The following is a 27072-nucleotide window of genomic DNA, read 5'->3' as shown; positions in this document are numbered from 1 at the left end:
ATGACAACGGGAAGATCTGATCTAGCCCACTGCCTTCTTGCCTTTAGCTTTCAAGCTGCCAGACATTTAGTTTATAGTTTAAATGATTAGCCCTTCCCCAAAACTCAACCACTTTTGTAAAGCTAGTGAAAGACTACCAGGCTAGGAGGATAGAGGAGCCTGAATTTTGCTAAGGTGAAAGTGTAGACATAAATGATTGCCAGCCATTATTGCGGAGGTCACAAGATATGCAACTTCCCCAATTTCTCTGCAGATAACATCACTGTTGTAGAACCTAAGATTGGCCTTCTGAGATATCTTTTCAGGATTTTTTTTTGCATTGAAACACTGATGATGGCTCCACCTGGACCCACCAACAGCTCCTGCGGCACCAGCCAGAAGCCATTCAGCCTACAGGAGATGAATTTCCCACACCTCTATGATTGCACCCCGCAAGCACAGCAGCAAGCACCCTTTGCCTAGCCACATTCATCCCCTCCCGCAAACTACCTTTCAAAAACCTTTAACCCGTGAGCCTTCGATGAGATTGATCTGAGTAATAACTCTTTACTGCAATGTGATAGTTTTTGTGCAGCAGGTACAGTAACTATCTCATCCTTGGAGACATTCTTCAAGGACCTTGTAACTGTACACTTGGAAGTGTGTTAAGGGGGTAAATGTCATGTTATGTGGCTGATTTGTTTTGTTTTGACACAGGGTCTCACTCTGTCCTCCAGGATGGAGTACAGTGGCGTGATCATAGGTCACTGCAGCCTGAAGCATACCCAGGCACAAGAAATCCTCCGGCCCCAGACTCTCAAGTAACTGAGACTGTAGGCATGTGCCACCAAGCCTGGCTTTCTTTTTTTTTTTTTTTTTTTTTAGTAGAAACGAGGTCTCACTATGTTGCTGAGGCTGGTCTGGAGCTCCTGAGCTCAAGCTTAAGTGCTGGGATTACAGGCATGAGCCACTGCACCTGGACATGTTTTTTAATGTCACACACACACACACACACACACACACACACACACACCTTGTTGTATGGGGGCAGAGGAATGAGGAGAACCATTAAATAAATAAGCATTTAAAATAGAATGTGACTGGTGCTATCATAGATTTATGCTGATAGATGCTGTGGAAACACTGAAAAGGGACACCTGTCCCAGCCTAGTGGGAGCCAGAGCCAAGAAGTCTTTCTGGCAGAGGTGACTGCTAAGTAGAGTTAATGGGTTGCTAGGAATTTGTATTGCACAGGGTCAATTTATCCATTAGGCATTTAGTAATGGGGTCCTGGAAAAAAAATTCACTCCAAAAGAAAAAAGTATAAAATCTAAATTAATAGGTGCATCACTATTTAAACTTAATATGTATTTAAATGCCATTATATTAGAAAATAGAGGAGTTGTGCATATAAGGAGAACCCTATTCTGAAGGACTTTCTACACTCACACATAAACTTTGGAGTTGACTGAAGTCCATGAGAAGCCACTGGCAGATTCTGTTTGAAAAATCACTGCCAAGTTCGCAGATTAGAGAATTAAAGGCCACCCTTTATCATCGACTTTGGAGGCACTTGAAGGTCCAAGATGAGGTGGTTAGTGCTTGACATGGCATCATCAGTGCTTGGGAAGGTCTTCTGGCCTCTAATCTTGAGACTTTCCAGTTCTCCATTTTGGTGGCCAGCTTGACTGGTTCTTACCTTTGAAGTTCCTTTGTTTGGGAGGCCAAGGCAGGTGGATCACCTGAGGTCAGGAGTTCGAGACCAGCCTGACTAACATGGTGAACAATCCCCATCTCTACTAAAAATACAAAATTAGCCGAGCGTGGTGGCACATGCCTATAATCCCAGCTACTCGGGAGGCTGAGGCAGGAGAATTGCTTGAACCCGGAAGGCAGAGTTTGCAGTGAGTAAGATTGCACCACTGCACTCCAGCCTGGGCAACAAGAGCAAAACTCCATCTCAAAAAAAAAAAAAAAAATCCCTTTGTTATAGTAGGTAGTTATTCAGACATGAGCAGGGCAGGAGAGCCCCCTGCCCCACCAGGAATGTCAGACAACCATCAGGTGATGGTCCGGCAGTTGTTACACTGTCTCTCTAAAATAGTAATTGGTCAAAGCCAGCACCAGCAAAGGCAGTCTCCCTATAGATAGAAATATCTGAAACTGGTGATCAACAGTTTCCCGATAAGATCTCAGGGGTCGGGCAAGTAGGCTCAAGTATGTGCACTAAGAGGCAAAATGGCAGAGTTCAACTGGTATGTGATCTAGGAACATTTGACTGGTCAAGAAGGAATGCCTCAAGTGAGCATGTGTACAGCTCCAGTAAACACACTGTGCATGCAGCCCCTCCCACGTGCTGGCAGACCACTGCGCATGCGGAATGCCAGCAAAAACAAAAAAACAAAACAAAAAAACAAACAAAAAAAAACGGCAATGCAAAGGTCAAACCAGGCACTTGAATCTCTCAAATCACCTGCTTGGCACTTTTCCAAGTGTTCTTTACTTTCATTCCTGCTCTAAATCTTGTCTCGGTCTCTCACTCTGCCTTATGCCCCTCAGTTGAATTCTTTCTTCTGAGGGGGCAAGAATTGAGGCTGCTGCAGACTGATATGGATTTGCCACTGCTAACACCTCCTAGCTGGGACTACAGGAATAGAACTGGAAATGGAAAAAAGATAGCATTCACCACATCTCAATCCTGAATCCAAGAGTCTGAGATAGTTCCCCACTCCTATCCCAGGCTTAGAGGATTAGATGAATCTCCTGGAAGGAAGACTCTTCCTTGAAACATTTCTTTCTATCTGCCTGTAGCTATTGGGATAGTTCGGGAAATCCACAGGGACAGTTCAAGTCACCTTTGTCCTCTACTTTCTGTTGCATTCTCAGCCTTGTTCTCTTTTTAGAAACTGCTTGGTAACTATTATATAGCTAAAGAAGAGCATTCTGACCTCTGCCCTGGGACTTCCTGGATCCTCCCCTTCTTGTAAATACAAGGGCAGAGCTGGCATCCCGGGGAGCCAGGAAGCAGTGAGCCCAGGAGTCCTCGGCCAGCCCTGCCTGCCCACCAGGAGGATGAAGGTCTCCGTGTCTGTCCTCTCCTGCCTCATGCTTGTTGCTGCCCTTGGATCCCAGGCCCAGGTTACAAATGGTGAGTCCAGTGAACTTTCTCCCAGGCGACCAGGTCCGTGGTAACTCAGGCTCTGGGACACAGACACATTGTGACTCTTCTCCAGCCCAGGCATGGTTGTGGAACTTATTTAAAAACCACCAGCAGAGTGTAGACCTGGCTCTGTCTGCAGCCTTTGGACCCTTAGAGGGGGAAATGTATACACGTGACTGGTCCCATTTGGGGCCAATTATTTCCCTTTTCACAGCAAAAATATAGCTGATATTTTAGCTGGAACAAAACTGTAATTAAATTATAAATTTGTAAAAAGAATCATAGAAGTTTACAGTGCTAGAACTGCTATCTACCATCTGGTGTAAAATTGTGATTTGGGAGAGGAAAAGGAACCAGTTAGGTAAGTGACTCACCCATGATCACTGTCTCATTTGTTCCTGTGGAATCTTAATTTGTGGCAGTGAATGTCAACACAAAGAGGCCAATGACATTGAAAAAAGAATGTATTATTTATATTTCCCAAGAGAAGGAGGTACACTGTGCCACATAGGGCCCCAAAGGAAGCATCCAGGGCAGGAGTCACAATCAGGAGAGAAGGGACGACCTATGCCAGAACCTTTATTGGGGTTTCCAGGGGGAAAGCAAGGCAGCCCAGAGCATACGGTTTAGGGCTAGGTAGTCTGAATAAGCCTTTCAGGCTTTGGGATATAGGGATAGTCTCTAGTTGTCTAGTACGCATCCTTAGTATGACTTAGAACAGTGGAAATACTGGCTTGGTGTGTGAGAGTTAGCAAAGGAGGTGGCTGGGCACATGGGCTCAGGATTTGTTGATTTGTATATGAAAAGTCTAAACCCTTTGCTATCTCTATGAATTGGTTAGCCCTGCAATGGGCAGTCTCTCCCGAGCTGTCAAGATTTTTTTTTCTTTTTTTTTTGAGACAGAGTTTCGCTGTCTCCCAGGGTGGAGTACAGTGGTGAGATCTCGGATCACTGCAACCTCCGCCTCCCAGGTTCGGTTGATTATCCTTCCTTAGCCTATGGAGTAGTTGGGATTAAGGCACGCGCCACCAAGCCCAGCTGATTTTTGTATTTTTTTAGTAGAGACGGGGTTTCGCCTTGTTGGCCAGACTAGTCTTGAACTCCCGGCCTCAGGTGATCTGCCCAGCTTGGCCTCCCAAAGTGTTGGGATTACAGGTGTGAGCCATCGTGCCTGCCCACTGTAAAGATTTTTTTTTTCTTTTTTTTTTGAGACAGAGTCTCGCTCTGTCGCCCAGGCTGAAGTGCAGTGGCGCGATCTCAGCTCACTGCAAGCTCCGCCTCCCGTTTTCACGCCGTTCTCCTTCCTCAGCCTCCCGAGTAGCTGGGACTACAGGCACCCGCCACCACGCCCAGCTAATTTTTTGTATTTTTAGTTGAGACGGGGTTTCACCATGTTAGCCAGGATGGTCGTCTCAATCTCCTGACCTTGTGATCCGCCCACCTTGGCCTCCCAAAGTTCTGGGATTACAGGCTTGAGACACCGCGCCTGGCTGCATTTTTCTATTTAGCATAATACAGGTATGCAATCCCTTATCAAAATCCTATCAGGCTAGATGTATTTTGGAATACAGAATTTCTCTGGTTTTCAAACGGTAATACAAGCTAGGCATGGTGGCTCACCTATAATCCCAGCACTTCGGGAGGCTGAGCCAGGAAAATTGCTTGACCCCACGAGTTCAAGACCAGCCTGGGCATCACAGCAAGACCTCATCACTACAAAAAGTTAAATTATTGGCTAGGGATTGTGGCTCGCACCTGTAATCCCACCTTTTCAGGAGGCTGAGGCAAGAGGATCACTTGAGCCCAGGACCTCGAGGCTGCAGTGAGTTATGATCATACCACTGTGCCCCAGCCTGGGTGACAGAAAGACCCTGTTTCAATTAAAAATAAAAATAAAAAAAGTAATACATACCTAGATGGTACTTATCCTTGGTGGGGCCAAGGAAGACTGTTTCAATCAAACACAGCAATCTTTCTCCACAAACACATGAATATTTCTGCTAACTGGGATGAATAAAGACCATAATAGACTCACTTCACTTAAGGGGATACTGTGCCACCATATGCGCTGATAAAACCTTTCAGTTTTCAGAGCCCTATAAATAAAAAAAATTCCAGAAATGTGTAGAAAGACTTGTAGACTGTGTCACATCATGTAGACATTCCATTAACTGAACCGTGTTAGGTTCAGTTGCTTTTAGTATTTCAGAGTCAATATAAAGTTTTCATGTCTACATTTTCAAAAGGTCCCTGAAAAGTCTCAGGGCCCTAAAGGAATAAATGGGCCAGGAGGCAGGCCTAGAGCCCAGACAGGTGGTGGTGGTCCAGCTTCAGAGCCTTTCTGCCTCAGGAGGGGGATGAGCAATGGGGTGGGTGGAGATGCTGAAACATACTGCTGCCGCCCAGTGATTTCCTTCCCGATCCTGTTTCTTCCAGATGCAGAGACAGAGTTCATGTCAAAGCTTCCACTGAAAAATCCAGTAGTTCTGAGCAGTAAGTGATCAGATACAGCATATATTTAAAAGCAGCCAGCAGGTGCAGGTCTGCACTATGGAATCCATTGTCCCTGTTTACAGAACAGGAGGAGAATGAGAGGGCCTGAGGGTGGTGAACATCTCCAAGGAAAATCAAGATGGGCTAGGGGGACCCCCTCCATAAATGCCTTCTCTGTTCCCCTCTGGCTGCTCCAAGAGTCTGCTCCTTTGGAGAAGAAGGTGCTCTCTGATGCCTGCAGGTGTCTGCAGATGCCTTCCCCTTCTGGGGGAAATGTTCCTGGTCCTGCTGTGGCCCACCCTGTGCCTCAGACACACCGCACAACCCTGGGGAGGGTCTGAAGCAGGGAGATGCCAGCAAGTGCTGGCCACGGAGGAGGAAACATGTCTTCCGAGGCTTATGCCTTCTCATCCTGCACAGTGCTTTCGAGGAGAAAGATTGGCCCTCAAATGACCCTTTCTCTTGCTGCAGGCTTTCACCTTGCTACTGACTGCTGCATCTCCTACATCTCACAAAGCATCCCGTGTTCACTCATGGAAAGTTATTTTGAAACGAGCAGCGAGTGCTCCAAGCCGGGTGTCATGTAAGTGCCAAGCTCATCATCCACGTGTTGGGGAAGAAGCAGCCCACAGCATCTTGCAGGGAGGACCTGATGGATGGGCATCCATCGGGTTCCACCCTCTGGATCCTGCCAGGTACGGGGCAGCTGTGTCCTTACGAGGATCCTGCAGGGCATCAGGGATGAGACACTCCCAATGGAGAGGAGATAGGGAAGGAAGAAGAAAGCAGGCACAAGGCTGCCCAAGGACACTTCCACGAGTCATTAAGGAGTCCCACAGGCTGAGAGGGTCTCAAGAGGACACTGTCCCTGAGCTGCCATCAGCAGAGAAAGGAAAAAACAAGCTGTGTTGACTGGGAAATCTGAGGAGCAGGGAGGATGGGGCCCCGTGTCTGCCTCTGCTTGGGAGAAAGTGTGTAATCTTTCTCTCCCTTGTTCCCCAGCTTCTTCACCAAGAAGGGGCGACAAGTCTGTGCCAAACCCAGTGGTCCGGGAGTTCAGAATTGCATGAAGAAGCTGAAGCCCTAACCAATATAATCATAAAGAGACAAAAGAGGCCAGCCAGCCACCTCCAACACCTCCTGTGAGTTTCTTGGCCTGAATTACTTTAAAAATATATATATTGTTGTGTCTGCTAATGAAAGTCATGCATCTAATAAAGAGTATTCAATTTTTAACTTTGCTTGAGTTTTAAGAGGAAATAAACTAATATAAAACTGAAGAAACTGCTAAGCCCCAACAGGATTAAATACGAATTCACTTTATATCTCATCTTCTCCTTTCTACTGACATAACTAATCTTCAAAGGTTTGGTTACAATTTCAAGAAAGTTTCTTTTACTCCATCATTTGCCCAGTTCACACCATTTTCTAGTGTACTTAACATTTGATCCATTATAATCCCATAACAATTCTTATTTTTCCCATGATTTCCTTTTGATATTTTTCTATTAACCAAAAGAGAAATATTTTTTGTTTCCTTATCATTCCATATTTGCGCTTGCATATTTACACCATCTGTTTCATGGTAACTACTTCATTCTTCGAGACAGTCTCCAAGGACCTTCTAACTTCCTATTCCAACTTGCAGAAATGCTTTCTAGACATGCCATAATAATAATAATAATATCATACTGGGATTTCTTCTCATTACACACCTGAGTTCATTCCACCATGACAGGTAGCCCACAACTTCCTCTTCCTCTTCCTTCCTTCCTAAAATGGTTTATTTTTCATTTTGCTAGAATATCCTTGAACTGCCTTCTGCTTTAAAAGATGACAAAGGCAAACACTCTCCTTTGCTCCCCAACTCAGGGCAGGTGCCAGGGCAGGCATCCCCAACTCAGGTTTGGCCAATCTATGCTTCCTTCCAGAGATCTGAGCCTGGAACAAGTGTTGCAGAGAAGCAGAAAAAGAGAGGACTCCATCCAGGTGACACTGGTGGTGGCAACAGCTTCCAGATTCTGGAAGCAGCAGTGCCAGCACACGTACCCCATGACCAGTGCTGGAGGTCAGCAATGCTAACTGCAGTGCCCAGCAGCAGTGGAAGCATTCACACCAGTTGACTCTTGTGGCATGATTTTGGATGTGGCATTGGAGCTGGTCTTTCTAGGATTCTACCTCTGCCTTCCAAGTTCAAGCAATTCTCCTGCCTCAGCCTCCCTAGTAGCTGGGATTACAGGTGCCCGCCACCACACCTGGCTAATTTCTGTATTTTTAGTAGAGACAGGGTTTCGCCATGTTGGCCAGGCTAGTCTTGAACTCCTAACCTCAGATGATCCACCCATCTTGGCCTCCCAAAGTACTGAGATTACAGGCATGAACCACTGCGCTCAGCCTCTACCTAGTTTCCAAGTCTTCCTGACACTACCCAAAATCTTTTCAGTAAAGTCCTTTTTGCTTAATCAACCAGAGTCAGTTTCTATTGCTTTCCAACAAAAAACTCCAACTGATATGAACAATAAACTTTCTGGGACTTTAAAGGTCTAAAAACTTTGTTCTTAAAGTTTGAAAATGGTTCAACTGGATATGAAAGTTCATGTTGAAAATAATTTTCTCTCAGAACAATGTAGACATTCTTCAATTGTCTTCTGGCATCTCAGACAGGGCCAAAATTCCAAAGCCAGTTGATTTCTTATTCCTTAGTAAGAAAAAAAATTTTAGACCCTCTGGGAATTTTTAGAATTTTTTTCTTTTTCTATTTTCTTTATTTTTATAATTTCAACTTTTATTTTGGATTCAGGGGTTACATGTGCAGGTTTGTTGCCTGAGTATATTGCATGAAGTCTGGGATATAGTTGATCCCATCACCCAGGTACTGAGCATAGTACCCAATAGTTTTTCAACCCTTGCCCCCTTCCCTCCCTCCCTCCTCTAGTGGTCCCCAGTGTCTATTTTTGCCATCTTTATGTCCAAGTGTAACCAATGTTTAACTCCCACTTATAAGTGAAAACATGCGGTATTTGATTTTCTGTTCCTGCATTAATTCAGTTGAGATAATGGCCTCCAACTTTATCCATGTTGCTCCAAAGGACATGATTTCATTGTTTTTATGGCTACCTAGGAAGTGTCTCATGGTGTATCTGTAGCACATTTTTTTATCCAATCCACATAGATGGGCACCTAGGTTGATGCCATGTCTTTGCTACTGTGAATAGTGCTCTGATGAACACACGAGGGCATGTGTCTTTTTTTGTACAATGATTTTTTTAAATATATACCCAGTAATGGGATTGCTGGGTTGAATGGTAGTTTGGTTTTAAGTTATTTGAGAAATCACCAAACTGCTTTTCACAGTGGCTGAACTAATTTATGTTCCCACCAACGGTGTATATCTGTTCCCTTTTTTTCTGCAGCCTCATTGGCATGTTATTTTTTTGACTTTTTACTAATAGCTATTCTGACTGGTATGAGACAGTAACTCATTTTGGGTTTGATTTGCATTTCTCTGACGATTGGTGATGTTGAGCATTTTTTCACGTGTTTGTTGCCTGCGTATATGTCTTCTTTTGAGGAATGTATGTTCATGTCTTTTGCCCATTTTTTAATGGAGTTATTTGTTTTTGGCTGTTCAATTGTTTAAGGCACTTATAGATTCTGGATATTAGACCTTTGTTGGATGCATAGTTTGCAAATATTTTTTCCCATTCTGTAGGTTTCTGTTTACTCTGTTGATGAGTTTCTTTGCTGTACAGAAGCTGGTTTTTTTGCAATTGTTTTTATTGCAATTGCTTTTGGGGATTTAGTCATAATTTATTTGTCAAGACCAATGTCCAGAACGGTGTTTCCTAGGTTTTCTTCTAAGATTCTTATAGTTTGAGGTCTTATATTTGAATTTTGAATCCATCTTGAGTTATTTGGTGTATAAGGTGAAAAACAGGGATCCGGTTTCATTCTTATGCACATGTCTAGCCAGCTATCTCAGCACCATTTATTGAACAGGGAAATCCTTACCCCTTTGCTTATTTTTGTTGACTCTGTCAAAGATCGGATGGCTGTAGGTGTGCAGCTTTATTTCTGGATTTTCTAGTCTATTCTACTGGTCTATGAATCTGTTTTTGTACCAATACCATGCTGTTTTGTTTACTGTAGCCTTATAGTATACTTTGAAGTCTGGTAATATGATGCCTCTAGGTTTGCTCTTTTTGTTTAGGATTGATTTGGCTATTTGGGCTCTTTTTATTGGCTCCATATGAATTTTAGAATAGTTTTTCTAGTTCTATGAAAAATGACATTGGTAGTTTGATAGAAACAGCATTGAATCTGGAGACTGCCTGGACAATATGGCCATCATAATGATATTGATTCTTCCAGTCCATGAGCATGGAATGTTTTTCCATTTGTTCATGTCATATATGATTTCTTTCAGCAGTGTTTTGTAATTTTCATTGTAGAGATCTTTCACCTCCTTGGTTACATGTATTCCTAGGTTTGTGTGTGTGTGTGTGTGTGTGTGTGTGTGTGTGTGTGTGTGTAAATGAGATTGTATTCTTGATTTGGCACTCAGCTTGAATGTTATTGGTATACAAAAATGCTACTGGTTTTTGCACAGTGATTTTGTATCCTGAAGCTTTACTGACGTTGTTTATCAGTTCCAGAAGCCTTTTGGCAGAGGCTTTAGGATTTTCATATCATTGGTGAGGTTGTCAGCTTAATGTCTGGCAGACAGAGTAAGGGGATAGGGATGGGGATAGATTTTCTTGTCCTTGACCAGAAGTTATCCAGGACACTGTTCAATTCTCTCTCTGGCCCACTGTCCTCTCCAAGAGGTTCCCACAGCAAATATCCCTTTTTATTTTGAGAACTGTGCTTGTAGCTTTATCCTGGGGGCAAATGCCCTACCTGACAATCCTGAATGGGAACTAGCAAGGTCATAGCGTATTCACTCAACCCGAATGTCTTCTCCCAGTACCCACTGACTCTGATCGTCACATTATCCAGGGTTCTGCTGGGAAAATCCTCTTTTCTCTATGATCTTCTCCTTCACCTATATGAGGATATATGTTTTTTTCAGCTTTCTTGTGATCTGCCATCAAGCTGACCCATGTTCTTTTTTTTTTTTCTCTCTCTCTCTGTCTTTTCTTTTGAGATGGAGCCTTGCTCTGTTGCCCAGGCTGAAGTGTAGTGGCATGATCTCAGTTCACTGTAACCTCCACCTCTCGAGTTCAAGCAATTCTCCCACCTCAGCCTCCTGAGTAGCTGGGATGACAGGTGCCTGCCACCACGCCCGGTTAATTTCTGTAGTTTTTGTAGAGACGAGGTTTCACCACGTTGGCCAGGCTGATCTCAAACTCCCGACCTCAAGTGATCTACATGGCTTGGCCTCCCAAAGTGCTGGGATTACAGGTGTGAGCCACCACACCCAACCCCATGTTCTTTATATAGAGCAGAAATGTCCCACTTTATGGTAGACCAATGTCATCTTTTGTGACTCTTTACTGCTACTATGAATTCTATTTATTTTTATATTTCTTTTGTCATTTCAACAGGATTTACAGAGATGAAAAAGACAAACGCAGATGCTCAGAGTTCTGGCTTACTTTGTTGTTCGTTTTGTTTATTGAGACAGGGTCTCACTCTGTCACCCAGTCCGGAGTGCAGTGGCACAATCTTGGCTCACTCACCTTTACTCAACCTCCTGGGTTCAAGTGATTCTCCCAACTCAGCCCCTTGAGTAGCTGGGACTACAGGAGTGTGCTACCCCACACCCAGCTAATTTTGTTTATTTTTTGTAGAGACACAGTCTCACTTGTTGCCCAGGCTGGTCTCAAGTAATCCTCCTGCCTCGGCCTCCCAAAGTGTTGGGATTACAGATGTGAGCCACCACACCTGGCCTCTGGCATACATTTTGATCCAGTTATAATCCTTTATGTTGCTCTCACTGCTCCACTGAATGCTGTTGAATTCAGAAGCTTTGAGTTGAAAGCAGTTCACTGATACCTAAATATATGACTAAGGGATGGCAGTCCGGAAGCTTCTGGATTCTCCATGGAGATTTTGTCTCAGAGTCTTAGAAAAAAATTTAAATGGTCCTAGACCTAAGTAGGATTCATGTGGTTTCACTGGGTTCTCTCTGACAGGTCAAGTTTTTAGCTTAGAAGGATGAAATGAGGAGGGAGAGCGTCTGGGCAGTGTGGATGCCAAAGGGTCACTTATGAAAGTGTTGGGTCATGACAATGGCAACTCAACAGAAATGAGGGATAAAAACCAAGACTTTCCTTTTTTCTCCTCTGTCACACAGGCTGGAGTGCAGGGGTGCAATCTCGGCTAACTGCAACCTCCACCTCCTGGGTTCAAGCGATTCTCCTGCCTCAGCCTCCTGAGTAGCTGGGATTACAGGGATCCACCCCCACGCCCAGCAGATTTTTGTATTTTTAGTAGAGATGGGGTTTTTCCATGCTGGATGGGCTGGTCTCAAACTCCTGACCTCAAATGATCTGCCTGCCTCAGCCTCCCAAAGTTCTGGGATTATAGGCATGAGCCACCCACCAGACCCAGCCCAAGATTTTCCATTCTAACCAAGCATCTAGCCACTCACAGAATGTCTTTGAGGTCTTGGAGGGGACAAAAAAAAACATGTTATGTGCAGGTTGATTGCATAATACACACTCTGCTCTCACAGTTCCTCAGAAACAGCATGCTCTTTTTTGCTTCCTTGCTTTGTGTGGTACCCTCTGCCAGGCATGCCCTCCTCTCAACTCTGCCCAGCAAAACTCAACCCAAACTCAACGGCTTAGATCAGATGCTACCATAAAACCTTCCCCCTTCATCCCAGCCAGAAGGACCCACCTCCATTTCTCTGGAATCTTGAAGCATATTTATTGCCACTCAAAAAGAGTATTATTAAGTGGCTACTTTAAGTTATGCATTGTGCTAGGCATTAGGAAAACCATGAAAACCAAACAAAGTAGACTATTGCCCTTCAAGATGTCAGTCCAGGGCCAGGCACGGTAGCTCACGCCTGTAATCTTAGCACTTTGGGAGGCCATGGTGGGCAGATCACCTGAGGTCAGGAGTTCAAGATCAGCCTGGCCAACATGGTGAAACCCTGTCTCTACTAAAAATACAAAAATTAACCAGGCATGGTGGTGCACAACTGTAATCCCGCTACTCAGGAGGCTGAGGCAGGAGACTTGCTTGAACCCGGAAGGCGGAGTTTGCAGTGAGCCGAGATCATGCCACTGCACTCCAATCTGGGTGACAGGGTGAAACTCTGTCCCAAAAAAAAAAAAAAAAGTCAGTTTATAGAGAATACTGAAAATAAGAATAAGCATGATGCTTGGGTGCAAAAGTCATATCTAATTCATTGCTAAGTCTCCAAACTTTTATGCAACATTGGAGCAAAAAGAGGAGGATATTTATACTAGAGGCAACCAGCCTGGGACTCAAGTCTCCCCAGGCCCTGGTTGGACTGGCCAGGGACTGAAGAGACCAACATAATATTGAAACACAGCATTTAGAAAGCTGTGTGATAGATAGGGCTTCTGAAACTTTAGCATGCATAAAAGTCACCAGGAAGGCTTGTGAAAACACAGACCGTGGGCTCCCACCCGCAGAAATCTGGTTCAGTGGGACAGGGGTAGGACCAAAGAATCAGCATATTTAACAAGTTTCCAGGTAACGCTGATGCTACAGAATGCAGTGGAAATTTGAAGAGGACTTTGTAACTTCACCAGTGTTTGCAATATTCTAAAAAGCACATATTTCTTTAGTAATCAAAAAATAAAAGAGTTGAAAAATGCATCTTCATTGTCTTTTCAAGGATGTGTAACAAAATGGGCCAGCTCTTCACTTGTGTTAGTATTTGATTTGTTTTTATGATGAAGCTCATCAAAGCTGTTTAATTATAAAAGAAATAGAAAATTGGAAAAAGTTTTAAACATGGCTAGTCTGACAATCAATTTGGAATTCTTAAAGGTAAAAATCTCGAGCTGGGCTCAGTGGCTCATGCCTATAATCTCAGCACTTTTGGAGGCCTAAGTGGGCAGGTCCCCTGAGGCCAGGAGTTTGAGACTAGCCTGGCCAACATGGCAAAAACCTCCTGTCTAGTAAAAATGCAAAAATAAGCCAGGTGTGGTGTGTGCACTTGTAGTCCCAATTACTTGGAAGGCTGAGATGGAAGGATCACTTGAGCCCAGGAGGTCGAGGCTGCAGTGAGCCGAGATCACACCACTGTACTCCAGCCTGGAGTGACAGAGTGAGACTATGTCTCAAAAAAAAAAAAAAGAAAAAAAGAAAAGAAAAAAGGAAAAATATTGGAAATTGTACAAAATAGCTAGAAAAAAAGTGCATAAAAGTCATTTTAAAAATCTAAATAGAGGGCTGGGCATGGTGGCTCATGCCTGTAATCCTAGCACTTTGGGAAGCCAGGAGTTCAAGACCAGCCTGGCCAATAAGGTGAAACCCCGTCTCTACTAAAATACAAAAACTAGCCAGGTGTGGTGGCAGGTGCCTATAATCCCAACTACTCGGGAGGCTGAAGCAGAAGAATCACTTGAACATGGAAGGCGGAGGTTGTGGTGAGCCGAGATCACACCACTGCACTCCAGTCTGGGCAACAAAGTGAAACTCCATCTCAAAGAAAAAAAAAATCTAAATAGAGCTTCACAGAAATCATCAAGACATAAAATAGGAAATAGAAACATCCATATTTTTATTCTTTTTAGAACCAGAGACAAGATTTAAAAGTAATATAACTCATCCCCTCAACTGAGGGCTCCACCAGGGCCCGGGCAGAGAAGATGATGCACATGGTTGAGGCCAGTGGGACCAGAGGCCAGAATACAGCCAGTGTGGCCAGGAGACTTGTTACATACAGGGAACTCAGCAAATAAGTACATACATTGAAGTTAATGGGAGCAGGAGTCCCTATGGTTAGAGAAGGGAGGGAAACATAGAAACGGGAAAAACTGAAATAACTCTGTGGTGTTGACTGGAATTGGACATAGTGGTATAAACTTTTGTTTATTCATGTAGCTAGAAAGAGGATAGAGAAATTGCTAATAATAGGCTGGGCGCGGTGGCTCACGCCTGTAATCCCAGCACTTTGGGAGGCCAAGGCTGGTGGATCACCTAAGGTCAGGAGTTCAAGACCAGCCTGACCAACATGGCGAAACCCCATCTCTACAAATACAAATATTACTAAGGTGTGGTGACCTGCACCTGTAGTCCCGGCTACTCGGGAAGGTGAGGCAGGAGGATCACTTGAACCCCCGAGGCAGAGATTGCAGTGAGCCAAGATTGCACCACTTCACTCCTGGGAAACAGAGTGAGACTCCATCTCAAAAAAAAAAAAAAAAAGAAATTGCTAATAATATATGAAATAGATATACTTGAAATAGACATACATTTAAGTACATACTTATACATATATGCTTACATATATTTCCAAGTTCTAGCCACTGAAAGCCCAGACCTAAAAGTGATGTCATTCTCATAGCAATGAACACAACAAGCACTCAGATTTTGGTTTCTCAAAATCATTTTTTAGTAAAAGAAACTGAGACTCATGGAAGAAATGGCTAATTCCAAGGAAAGTACAAAATTATTCTGGAACATCTATTTGTGCCAAAAAGTAAGAAAACGAGAGTAAAGAATGAACCCTAGAACTTTCTAGAAAGGGGAAACACCAGATTACCACAAATGAAAGTTTCAGAAGAAACATATTTTTGGCCGGCACAGTGGCTCAAGCCTGTAATCCTAGCACATTGGGAGGCCAAGATAGGCAGATCACGAGGTCAGGAGATCGAGACCATCCTGGCTAACATGGTGAAACCCTGTCTCTAGTAAAAATACAAAAAAATTAGCCGGGCGTGGTGGCAGGCACCTGTAGTCCCAGCTACTCAGGAGACTGAGGCAGGAGAATGGCATGAACTTGGGAGGTGGAGCTTGCAGTGAGCCGAGATTGCGCCATTGCCCTCCAGCCTGGGCAACAGAGCGAGATTCCATCTCAAAAAAAAAAAAAAAGAAACATGTTTTTATATACCATTGTAGAATTCTATACACAATCAAAATATCAATCAAGTGTAAGGACTAAGTAATGACCTCTTCAGACAAGCATGAACTCAGAAGGTTTATGTCCTACAGATCCTTCCTGTACTATTCAGTTTTTTAAATCAATATATATATGTGTTGCTTTGAAAAACATTTTTAAATATTTTTAAAATAGGCTCTTCATATTCAACAGGGGGCAACGGGAGGACATTTAAGGTCTCTAATTATGTTGCTACCAAATTTTATTCATCTGGTTATATTGCAGTTCTCCTTTACTTTTTTTTAGTCCCTCTTTGAGTTCTGAGACTTCTGGGATCACGGTCATCTTCATTCCCTCCCTCCAAGCCTAGCCCAGGACTTGGCATATGATACTGTGTCAAAGAAGTGATGTGGTCACAAAACCTATTCCTTTTTCTTCCTGGGCGTACAGCTGATGTATATTTTCCATCCCTTTGTCATTATGTTGGAGCCAGGTTACTTGATGCTGGCCACGGAATGTGGGTGCAAGTAATTTGTACCATTTTCAGAACTGATCCACAAAAATCTCCCAATCCTCCTCTGCCTCTCCCTTTTTGTATCAAGCTTGGAGGCCTTGTGCTGAAAACGGTGGCATCCAAGATAGAAACAGGCCTGGTTCCTGAATGAGTACATGGAAGATCCCAACACACACACCATCATCCCACTACTGACCCACACTGGACTGTAACATGAGCAAGAAATAAACTTTTATTTAATTAGTCTGATGGATTGTTTATGACAGCAGTTGGCACATATAGACTAATGTAGGTAGGAACTCAATACTTGCTGGAAGAGTACAGGAACTTCCTGTAAGGCTCCTAGAAACAACATGGCAGGTTGGCTAGTCTCCACAAAAACAAGAAGTAAGCATTATTTCTTTCCGACTCACTCTTCCCATAAACAACTTGCTTCCTGAGATTGTTCCTAATAACAACTGTTATCATTTAACATGAAGGGTTTACATAATGTTCTTATTGATGATAAGAAATATAGAAAATTTCTTGCCAGGTGCGGTGGCTCAAGCCTGTAATCCCCGCACTTTGGGAGGCCAAGACGGGCAGATCACGAGGTCAGGAGATCAAGACCATCCTGGCTAACACGGTGAAATCCCGTCTCTACTAAAAAAAAAAAATCAAAAAACTAGCCGGGCAAGGTGGCAGGTGCCTGTAGTCCCAGCTACTCAGGTGGCTGAGGCAGGAGAATGGCGTAAACCTGGGAGGCAGAGCTTGTAGTGAGCTGAGATCCGGCCACTGCACTCCAGCCTGGGCGACAGAGCAAGACTCCATCTCAAAAAAAAAAAAGAAATATAGAAAATATCTAATCAATGACTGTCTCCACAACTAACCATGAGATTTCAGCCATTTCCTATAAGATGCACATATGTAGACCTGGCTCAATTTGTTTATTCATCCTTCTTTTAAAATATATATTCATAAAGCACCTGGTATACACTAGATTCTGTGTGGATGGGCAAAGGTAAACAATAGATATTCTCCACCCTGATGATTCAGATGAGGAGAGGAGATTAAATAGCCATCTAACCACATCAACAAGCAGAATGGGGGATTGCCCCCAAGAACAGCATGGTGAGAGCACTAAGCTGAAAGCCTGCAGAGATGAGATTTGTCCTGCATCCAAATCACTGTGTGAACATGAGCAAGTCACTGGCCCTTTTTGATTCCCAGCTTCCATTCAGTAAAAGGCCAGTTTAGACGAATCAAATGGCAAATACATAGCACGCAAGCTGCACTGCAACAGAAACTGCTCGTCGGTCACAGCATATCTTCCCAATGTGCCTGGACATGGCCTCAGAATCATTTCCAGCACAGAGCTCCAGTGCCATTCCCCCACTAATCAACGAAATCTACTAGCTATCCCTGAATTAGACATTTTCTAAGGTTCCCACCAAGTTTCTCTGTAGCAAAAGTCAGAGAAACCAGGAGAAGGTCCCAAAGAGATCCACTATCTGATCTCAGAAAGGACTAAGACTAAAGGCTTTATAGAGAACCCATAAGCTTTTGCAGAGCTCCGTTGGGAGTCTCATGTTTCTTTATGGCATAATGGATAAAAATACAGACTTGGAAGCCAGACCACCTGAGTCTGAACCCCAGTTCCATTTACCAATTGTCAAAAGCTTGGGCTTTGATTCTGAGCCGGTTTCCTCAACTGCTATTCTAAAGGTTAAATAGGCGAATATTCATAAAGCATCTGGGACAGTGGCGTGTGTGCAGCAACTGTTATGTAAATGAATTATCTACTGAGCACCACAGCACTTCCGCACCTCATGGTGTGGTGACCAGGGTGGAGATGAGACTAAGAACTGCAGGTTCTGCTTACGAGTTTAAGTTAGGATTTCCCAGTCTTGACCAATGAGACCGGACTCGGAGGAGTCCAGGCCTCATTCCACTACCCCTAAACACCCTCTAGTCTCTAGATGAACAGATCCTGAGTCTCCAGGTCCCACGTGGCCTGTTCTAAGGCCTGAGATGCAATTAGATACGGGACATATCCAGCCTTGAGATCTTTTGCTAAGTCGGAGACAGTGCCCCCAGCCCTGTGCTCATGTTCATGCCTAGGGAAAGGCTTATATCAAAAGAGTTGAACTTCTTCCCACTGCGGATGGAAGACCATTTCCTCCCTTAAACCTGGGCTCTCCCTTCTTCCTTCACACCACTGTACAGGATATGAAATCTCTGAGGCATCACTGTACAACAAATGTACAGGATATGAAATCTCTGAGGCATCACTGCTTTCCTACTTCCCTTCCAAATCTCAGCTCTCTTACTTTAAAAACTATTTGGCCTCAATGATCATTTCTCAACAATTCCTCACCGCAGGAGCCTCAGAAGCCCCCACCAAGCCAGCTCTCCTCCTGCAACAGCTTCCCACAGCATGAAGGTCTCCTTGGTTGCCATTTCCTTCTTCCTGCTCACCACCATCGCCCTAGGGACCAAGACTGAATCCTCCTCTCGTGAGTGCAATGCCTTGTCTTCCTTCCAACCTAGTCCCTGCAAGGAAATAAGCAGGAGTGAGGTTGGGTTCAGGGGGAGACCAGGAGCAGAGACTCGAAAAGGAGGGCTGGTATCTTCTTGAAATTGTGTGTATAGCAACCATTATATAAATGAATTATCTACTGAGTACCACAGTACTTCACCCCATGGTGTGGTGAGCAGGATGGAGATGAGACTTAGGACTGTAGGTTCCGCTTAAGAGTTTAAGTTAGGATCTCCCAGCCTTGACCAATGAGACCCGACTTGGGAGACTCCAGGCCTCATTCCACTACCCCAAATGCCCTCTAGTCTCCAGATAAACAGATCCTGAATCTCCAGGCCTCATGTGGCCTTGATCTCTTATCACTGCCCCCCAGGACCAGTCCCCCCTTGCCCTCAAGGACATGGAATGAGGCCAGCCTGCCTCTCCCTCAATTTCTCTGTCTTTGCCACTAAGCAAGAGCGGCCCACCCCATGTGGGGGATATTTCCTCAGGGAGATTAGGAGCAGTGTCTTGAGCCTCTCAAGGGCATTTTTCTATTGGCCTCCTGAGGTTTGGGCCCAGCTGCTTCCAGCGTCACCTATGCCCAGTGAGTGCAGCATTGCTTGGGTATGGGCTAGGGGGAAACACGATAGTGCGGGGTCCCTCCTAGGCCCCCTTTTCTCAGCTGATTTCTTAGAATAAGCTGCCTTTAGAGACAACCAAAACTATTTATCACTCTTCCATTTTACCTACTCTTCTTTTCAGAAACTGGGGGGAAACAGAAGGTTGTTAAAATACAGCTAAAGTTGGTGGGTATGTGCACAGTTTGACTTGCCCGCTCCAATGTCATTTTTCAGCTCAGAGGAACAAGGTGGGAGAGTATAGGAGCTCTGAGTGGGTCTCAGGAAACAGGGGCCCCTTATGCCGTTCTTTGGATAGTGAGGATGCTGCCTGGAATGGAGCTGGAAAACAGGACCAGCCCTTTCCACCCAGGCATCTGGCCGCCCTCAGTGACCTCTGAGGCCATTGCGATGCACACCCAAGTTTCCATTCAGCAGGGTCACATAACATGCACACACCTGATTTCTCCACTCCATAACCACAACATGCGCCTGTTTGTACAGGGCTCTTGGCCTGCAATGTTCTTCCCGCTACCTCTATAATTCAAGCTTGGGGTGACTGCTGTCACCTCCTTGCTTCTACTATAAGAGCCATGAAACTTCTCAATCAGAAAAGAGATGAAAAATCACCTAATCCGGTGATTTTTAAAACTTTTTAGACCACAAAACCTTTTCTTCAAGCAAAATCTTCCACAGAGGCCCAATATGTAAAACAAACAAACAAAAAAAATTGGTTGAGTAGGGCACAAGACACCACTCTTAAATGCAGCGGGACCTCCACAATAGTCCCTGAGGCCTCCAGAGTTCCAGGGAGCTCAGTGTAAAAACCACTGATCCAGTCCAAGGGCCTCATTTACAGAGGAGGGAACGGGGGAAAGTAAAATGGCCACAGTACAAAGGAAGCACAGACAAGGTTAGGTTAGGATTTGGGTGTCCTAACTCTGTGGCCATTGTCCTTGGGGCTTGCTGTGGGCATCCTGCTCTCTCTGCAGGTTGTTGGTTGAGTGGGGACACGGGCAGGGTGGAGCACTAGGAGGGGTGGGTCTGCATTCTCAAATGGCATGTCTCCAAATCCATATTGGGATTTCTTTCAAATATTCCTCCTACTTGGAGCATCTTTCCCAAATAAGGCATGAAGGCTGCATGACATTGGCCAAGTCCCTAGCCTTCTCTGCCAGTCGGCCCCCAGAGATGATGTGAGAAGATCTGAGTGTGCTGCTCTTCAACCCTGGAGTTGAAAGTCATCCACCAGTCTTTCCAAGAGGGATTGAAGAAAAGGAGGGAGGGTGATTGCTGATGAGGGAGGAGGAAAAGAGGAGCCCGGGATTACTACGGAGAAGGAGAAGAGAAGATGAGGAAAGCCTACTCTCCCCTCCAAGTTCTGCGGGGCTGTCTCCTCCTTCCTTCCCTCCTCCATGCCCTCAGCTTGCAGGACCAGCCAATAGTATGGCCTTTAACAAAGGGCCCCTCCTCAGCATCCGATGCTCTCTCCTCGGGGGGACCTTACCACCGTCAGAGTGCTGCCTCACCTACACTACCCACAAGATCCCGCATCAGCGGATTATGGATTATTATGAGACCAACAGCCAGTGCGCCAAGCCCGGAATTGTGTAGGTGGCACACACACATCACACTGTGAGGAAAGGGAGCCAGCAGGGCCTCCTCGAGGGAGGCAGGGAGTAGTCATGGAATGGGGACCCCCAGTGTACCTCCCAGGTGTGACTACACAGGGAGACACAGCTGAGAGGCAACCTGGGCGCTTTCTGGCTGGAGCCTGCCGGAGCCATGGGGAAGCTGACCCCATGGATGGGGGGAGGTGACGGAAAAGGGAGAAGAAGGCAAGAGGGTACTTCCTCGGGGGGACACAGAGACTAGATGGGTCTAGGGGTCCTAGGGACCGAAGAACATGTCTCAGAGAAGAGACAGGCTCTAAGCGGCCTCTACCGAAGAAACAAGAAGCAGTCTAGGTCAGGTGGGGAATTTAGAAGGCAGGGAGGATGGGCTCTCTCTTCCGGCCACTGGGCCCCTTGGTTTGTGATCCTTCTCCCTCTTGCTCCACAGCTTCATCACCAAAAGGGGCCATTCCATCTGCACCAACCCCAGGGACAAGTGGGTCCAGGATTATATCAAGCACATGGAGGAGAACTGAGTGACCCAGAGAAGGTGGAGAAGGCACAGTTCAGAGACCTAAAGAGAAGACACCAAGGCCCCCTTCCTCCACCCACTCCTAACTCTCCCCCCAAGCCACCCTCTGGGAGCTTCCCTGCCTTGAATTAAAGACCACTTATGCCCTTCCCTGGCCTCATTCCTTTCTACTGGATTTACTCATTGGTCACACACTGAGGATACCAGGGAGTCCAGCCGGGTGTGGCACCCTCGGCATCAAGCCTCGCTCTGCAGAAGTTTCGCTGGAGCCTGGTACAAAAAAAATAGGTCAAGCCTGCAATGCAGGTAGTGAGAAGCAGAAAGTGAGAAAGAAAAGCAGTGTAAAGACTGTCTCCTCCTCAACAACAACAATACCAGACCCCGTTTTCTTAATGCTTTCTATACTGCAAGCACTCTGCTAGGCAGTCTGTATGCATTATCTTATTTAAGCTTCATGACAAGTGTAAAAGCTAAGAATCATCATTTTATTTTATAGGTAACACTTCATAAAGGGCTCTCGATAGCAGTCAAACTCCATAGTCCTTTTTTCTGTGCTGTTTCCAAGGTCTTTTTTCACTGCTGTCTGGAATAGGAATGATTCATGAAGACATTTTACCTAATCTCTCCCCTTCGCTTACATACACCAGATTATACTATATTGTTTTACTAACAGCCTTCAAGGTGGAAAAGGGTTCGGAGGCAACTGAAGAGAGAGGAGGCTGTGGGGCAGGTCCAGCCAGAGCCCAGGCCAGAGGGGCTGAAGCTGGAGCCCTAGAGCACAGACGCAGGTTGTCAGGTGCACAGAGTTGAGCATCCCCTGCTGGTCATGGTTGGCCACGGGGGCACCCAGGAGGGATCAGCAGGCTGGCTACACCTAAAAATCGGTCCAAAGTCCAAGGTCTAAAGAGATAAATAAAAACACTGACAAATAAGTCAAATGGTCCAGCAACAAATGGGGACCCAAGGATCAGGCACATTGGGGTTTTTTTTTTGGAGTATTAGCATAAGCTGTGACATGAAAAAGTGTGAGGTCAATCATGTGGCCTTTGACTGGGAGGGGGCATATCCTCCTCAGAGGCAACTAAGCCCTACCCTCGCCTCAGTCTGGGCTCTGTAATCCTGCTTTGTGCTCATTCTCCCCAAGACTGATCACCTGGGGGAAGCTGGGGTGGTTCAACCCTGCCTGACCCTTCCCCAACATACAGATGGCGGCAGGTAACATGGTGAAATCAAATAGATCTGGTTTTTCATCCTGCCTGTCCACCCAGGTGGACTTGGACAATTTATTTAGCCTCTAAGCCTCAGTAGTCCCAGGGAAGTCATCATCGCTACTTCACTATTTTAAGGATTATATCAGATAGGGCATGTAAGGTAGCTGACACACATTCCTTCATGTGAATTCAAATTCTACTGAATTCAGCTCTGCACCAAGTCCCATCCTCCACTGCCCTCTGTTTCAGCAAACACTGAGGCCTGTTGTTTCTCCTCCTCTACCTGCTCTGATGTGGTCAAGGTCCAGAGAGCTGAGCAGTTGGCAAGCGGACCACTAGCAGCAGATAACATCTTCACTCAGCTCTCCCCGAAGCCGTACGGCCCGGCTGAAAGGAAGAAGGTCTCCGAGGCTCCCCTGTCTCTCCTCATCCTCATCCTCATCCTCATCATTACTTCTGCTTCTTGCAGCCAGCCAAGTGAGTCCACTTGTCTCTGTAGGGCAGGAATGAGAAAAGGGGATGGAGCAGCTGGCAGGGAGGTGGTGCCAAGGGTGCTGTTGGGTCTCTGGCCTCATAAGCCCCTGTGGGCTCTCCCCACCTTCATGCCTAGCTCCTGACCTCCAATTCTCCCCTTTGTAAGTAGAGCTGGGGTTGGTCTGGATCTTTCTGGGGTAAGTAGTTCCAGGAAACTGGGTCACCATTTCCTCAGGAGTCCCAAGCGTGGTGAGCAGGAATGATCACTCAGGAGAGAGGCCAAGAAAGCTGCAGAAAATGCAACAAGAATTGCATGCAATGAAAGGGAGGGGGAAGCACGCAGATGAGAAAGAAAAGCGGTAGGTGCCCTGGAAGAACGAGTTATGAGAGGAAGGAAGGTTCAAACAATCATGTGGGTCTAAGCCCAGGAATTGGGAGTCTGAACCGAGACACCACTTCCTCAAAGTGGCTGGCACAGGTTGCTGGGACTATCAGACAACCAAAATGAGTCCCAGAGGAATGGTTGTTTGGGAATCTATGGTCCCCTTCTCCATCCCCCAGCCTATGACTACATAACATCTGCAGAAAAGAGGAAAGGGGTTGAAAGGTTTTTGAGCTGTGGGGAGAAGGAGAATTGCGGCCTATGGAGGATGGGGTTTGTTTTGTCCCTCCATATCTCCTCCCTCTATCATCGCTTATGAGGACGTGGTGACGGGGGTGGGGGGGACAAAGATGTGTACCACCTGCCCTAGGCTGCCCCAGCCATTCTTTTCTCTCTTGTTTTTTTTGTTGTTGTTGTTGTTGTTTGGTTTGTTTTTGTTTCTCGCTTGTTTTATTTTGTTTTGTTTTGTTTGTGATGGAGTTTCACTCTTGTTGCCCAGGCTGGAGTGCAGTGGCGTGATCTTGGTTCACCACAATCTCTGCGTCCCGGGTTCAAGTGATTCTCCTGCCTCAGCTCCTGAGTAGCTGCAGGCACACACCACCACACCCAGCTAACTTTTGTATTTTTAGCAGAGACGGGGTTTCACCATGTTGGTCAGGCTGGTCTCGAACTCCTGACCTCGTGATCCGCCTGCCTCGGCCTCCCAAAGTGCTAGGATTACAGGCGTGAGCCACCACGCCTGGCCTCTTTTCTCTCTTAAGGTCACCCTGGCACGTAGTCCGGCCTGACTCTGCTTGTATAAACACAAAGGAGCAAGGGTCAGCTGCACCATGTAATCTGCCCACATACTCTCAGGATGACCCTGGACTTCGTAAACTCTGCTTTGAGAACTAGTGATATGAGCATCACTTACGGAGGGACTGTGTGGGAGGGGGAGACGATGCTCTTTGGGAGAGTCAATCAGGCCAGTGCAGTGGGTTCAGGCTTCAGGGAAGACAGAATGGCCCACCCAAAGCATGGATCAGCAAGATGGTGCTCTCAAGATGTCCCAAGCTTTGCCACTCTCTAGAGGCAAAGGGGTCAAGCTACAAAAATATTTGCACTCTGAAGGTTTGGGGGCTGGGAGAGATCTCTAGACTGACCTCTTGTGTAGTATTCCCAATTGATGGGTAGTCAGGACAGCTCAAAGAAAACACAGCGACAATAACTAATCAAGTCCAGTAGCCTGCGTGCATCAAAGAGACGGGAGGAAAGAGCCATTTCCAAGGCAAGAAGAGCGGTCATTACAACCATTGGCTCTTAATTATAATAAGCACTGATTGAGCCTTTCTGTGTGCCAGACTCTGAGTTAAGGGCTTGCCAATCATTTTCTCACCGAATTCTAACCATGATCCTAGGTTACAAGCAAGTATCATTTACCCCCACTTAATGGATGAGGAAACTGAAACCTAGGGAGATTAGGAAATTTGCCCATGATTCAAGTCAAAATTCAAGTCAAGTCAAAATTCCAGCCCAAGCTGTCTGACACCAAAGCCTAAATCATACACTTTTTCCTTCTGCTCTAACTTCTGTCTCTAACGGCTCTACTCTCTTACCCTTCCCCCTAACCTCCGTCTCTTCAATGCCCTAAGATAGAGTCCAAATTACTCAGTAGTTCAGCAGGTGTGTGAACAGACCCTCCTGTCTCTCTAGTTTCATCTCTGCCCATTCATTCCTTCCTACCTTACATGCCAGCCACCCAAACTGCCCAGCACTCCCAAGACACACTGAGCTTCCCCTACCTTCAAGCTTTCCTGCATTTCTTTCTTCCAGATTCTACAAGTCCTTCGTGTGTCTAAATCCTTTTTTTTTCCTTTTGAGATGGAGTCACTCCTTCCTCCAGGCTGGAGTGCAGTGGCGCCATCTTGGCTCACCACAACCTCTGACTCCCAGGTTTAAGTGATTCTCCTGCCTCAGCCTCCCAAGTAGCTAGGATTACAGGCATGCACCACCACGCTCAGCTAATTTTTGTTAGTAGAGACAGGGTTTTGCTATGTTGGCCAGGCTGGTCTCAAACTTCTGACCTCAGATGATTCGCCCACCTCGGCCTCCCAAAGTGCTGGGATTACAGGCCTGAGCCACAACACCCAGCTGTGTGTCTAAATCCTGCTCATCCTTTACAAATCAATGCAGGCCTCACTTGCTTTGAGACTTCTTCCTCAACCACCGAGGATGGGTTAGGGGCCCCTCATTCTGTTCCCATAGCACCTTATACCAAAGTCTGTTCTATCCTGGACCACATTCTATGGTAGTGTTTGTTTAACTTTTCAATTTCCCTTTCAACCCTGACTACTCTGTAAGCTACTTAAGGGTAGTGACTGTATCCTCCTCATGTTTTTACCCCCATAGAGCCTGGCATATAGTACTAGCTCAACCCATGTTTGCCAGATCAAGTCACCAATAAACAAAAGAGTGAGCCAGCTTCCTCCCAGTTCCTTGGCAAGTGTGAATAACCAAGTCATTTGTAGTTGACACTCAGCTCAGAGGCTGAGGGTTCTAAATGTATGTCCCCCAGAGAGATTCATCTTTTGCCCTTTCTCCACTACCTGTCAAACTATCATTGGTCTCCTCTAACAGACGGCTTTGCTATCAGAGCAGTGAAACACAAACGGTAGGAGACAGAGGTGGGTATGGTGGTCTCCCCTCTGCTTCCCTGGCTCAGCTTACAATGTGATTCCTTCAGAAGTTCCTGAGTGGGTGAACACCCCATCCACCTGCTGCCTGAAGTTTTATGAGAAAGTGTTGCCAAGGAGACTGGTGGTGGGATACAGAAAGGCCCTCAACTGTGACCTGCCAGCAATCATGTAAGCACATCCTTGTAGATATTTCTGTGGAGGGGGACAGGGAGCCCAGGGGCAGGAATGAGATACATGGAACCAAGAGGTCTCTATGCTAGAAGCAGTGGAGTAGTGGCTAAGGGTTTGGCCTTTGGCTCTCACGGGCCTGGGATTAATTCCTAATTTTGCCACTTTTAGCTACGTGGTCCATTATGAAACCCAAGCTTGAGGGTCTAGGCTGAGCGGAGAAGGGACTGAGAGAAGGGATGGTAAGGTTCTGAGGCCAGAGAGAGAGGCTGTCTGAGGGAACCCAGCCAGGAGAGGCCCAGGGAAGCTTTAAAGAACATAAGGTGAGCTCCATGTGAACCAGAGGTGGGGGTGTGCACTGGACCCCTGCCTGAGTCTGCAGCCCATGACAGTCTAATTCTGCTTCTGCAGCTTCATCACCAAAAGGAACCAAGAAGTCTGCACCAACCCCAGTGACAACTGGGTCCAAGAGTACATCAAGAATCCCAACCTACTTTTGCTGCCCTCCAGGAACTTGGCCATGGTTAAAATTATTACAGCAAAGAATGACAAAGCCCAGCTCCTCAACTCCCAGTGATGACCAGGCTTTAGTGGAAGCCCTTGTTTACGGAAGAGAGGGGTAAACCTGTGAAAACAAGAGAAGCCTTATTAGGCTGAAACTAGCCAGTCACATTGAGAGAAACAGAACAATGATCAAAATAAAGAAGTATTTCGAATATTTTCT

General features: G+C 45.8%; 3 protein-coding genes across 5 annotated transcripts; all 3 read left to right on the top strand.

Annotated features, from left to right (window-relative positions):
- The first annotated feature begins 2464 nt into the window (after positions 1-2464).
- On the top strand, positions 2465-6868 carry LOC105518758 (C-C motif chemokine 15). The gene is made up of 4 exons (XM_011951875.1): positions 2465-3127; positions 5576-5632; positions 6104-6215; positions 6635-6868. The coding sequence occupies exons 1-4, from the start codon at positions 3052-3054 to the stop codon at positions 6717-6719; spliced, it is 330 nt and encodes a 109-aa protein (XP_011807265.1). The 5' UTR covers positions 2465-3051; the 3' UTR covers positions 6720-6868.
- On the top strand, positions 3048-27064 carry CCL16 (chemokine (C-C motif) ligand 16). The gene is made up of 4 exons (XM_011951879.1): positions 3048-3057; positions 23051-23126; positions 26228-26348; positions 26760-27064. The coding sequence occupies exons 1-4, from the start codon at positions 3052-3054 to the stop codon at positions 26923-26925; spliced, it is 369 nt and encodes a 122-aa protein (XP_011807269.1). The 5' UTR covers positions 3048-3051; the 3' UTR covers positions 26926-27064.
- Positions 18519-21964, top strand: CCL14 (chemokine (C-C motif) ligand 14). Of its 3 annotated transcripts, XM_011951877.1 has the most exons (4): positions 18519-18671; positions 19439-19490; positions 20769-20903; positions 21355-21964. In XM_011951877.1, exons 1-4 carry the CDS (start codon positions 18593-18595, stop codon positions 21440-21442), a joined length of 354 nt encoding a protein of 117 aa, XP_011807267.1. In that variant the 5' UTR covers positions 18519-18592; the 3' UTR covers positions 21443-21964. The 3 variants fall into 3 exon arrangements, with proteins under 3 accessions (XP_011807267.1, XP_011807268.1, XP_011807266.1); XM_011951878.1 differs by lacking the exon at positions 19439-19490 and having other exon boundaries at positions 18519-18675; XM_011951876.1 differs by lacking the exons at positions 18519-18671; positions 19439-19490 and having other exon boundaries at positions 20562-20903.
- Positions 27065-27072: the final 8 nt, after the last annotated feature.

This window comes from Colobus angolensis, unplaced genomic scaffold (genome assembly GCF_000951035.1).
Source record: "Colobus angolensis palliatus isolate OR3802 unplaced genomic scaffold, Cang.pa_1.0 Scaffold329, whole genome shotgun sequence".
NCBI classification, from domain to species: Eukaryota; Metazoa; Chordata; class Mammalia; order Primates; family Cercopithecidae; genus Colobus; species Colobus angolensis.
This window is presented reverse-complemented; position numbering and strand designations above follow the sequence as displayed.

What these genes read in the sequence shown, in the direction of transcription:
- CCL16 (XM_011951879.1), top strand. An exon ending in TGCTTCTTGCAGCCAGCCAA is followed by an intron (nt 23,127 to 26,227) that starts GTGAGTCCACTT and finishes TGATTCCTTCAG; the next exon opens with AAGTTCCTGAGTGGGTGAAC. An exon ending in TGTGACCTGCCAGCAATCAT is followed by an intron (nt 26,349 to 26,759) that starts GTAAGCACATCC and finishes CTGCTTCTGCAG; the next exon opens with CTTCATCACCAAAAGGAACC.
- LOC105518758 (XM_011951875.1), top strand. Translation starts at nt 3,052, where the DNA reads ATGAAGGTCTCCGTGTCTGTCCTCTCCTGCCTCATGCTTGTTGCTGCC. An exon ending in CCAGGCCCAGGTTACAAATG is followed by an intron (nt 3,128 to 5,575) that starts GTGAGTCCAGTG and finishes TGTTTCTTCCAG; the next exon opens with ATGCAGAGACAGAGTTCATG. An exon ending in AAATCCAGTAGTTCTGAGCA is followed by an intron (nt 5,633 to 6,103) that starts GTAAGTGATCAG and finishes CTCTTGCTGCAG; the next exon opens with GCTTTCACCTTGCTACTGAC.
- CCL14 (XM_011951876.1), top strand. Translation starts at nt 20,590, where the DNA reads ATGAGGGAGGAGGAAAAGAGGAGCCCGGGATTACTACGGAGAAGGAGA. An exon ending in TGCGCCAAGCCCGGAATTGT is followed by an intron (nt 20,904 to 21,354) that starts GTAGGTGGCACA and finishes CTTGCTCCACAG; the next exon opens with CTTCATCACCAAAAGGGGCC.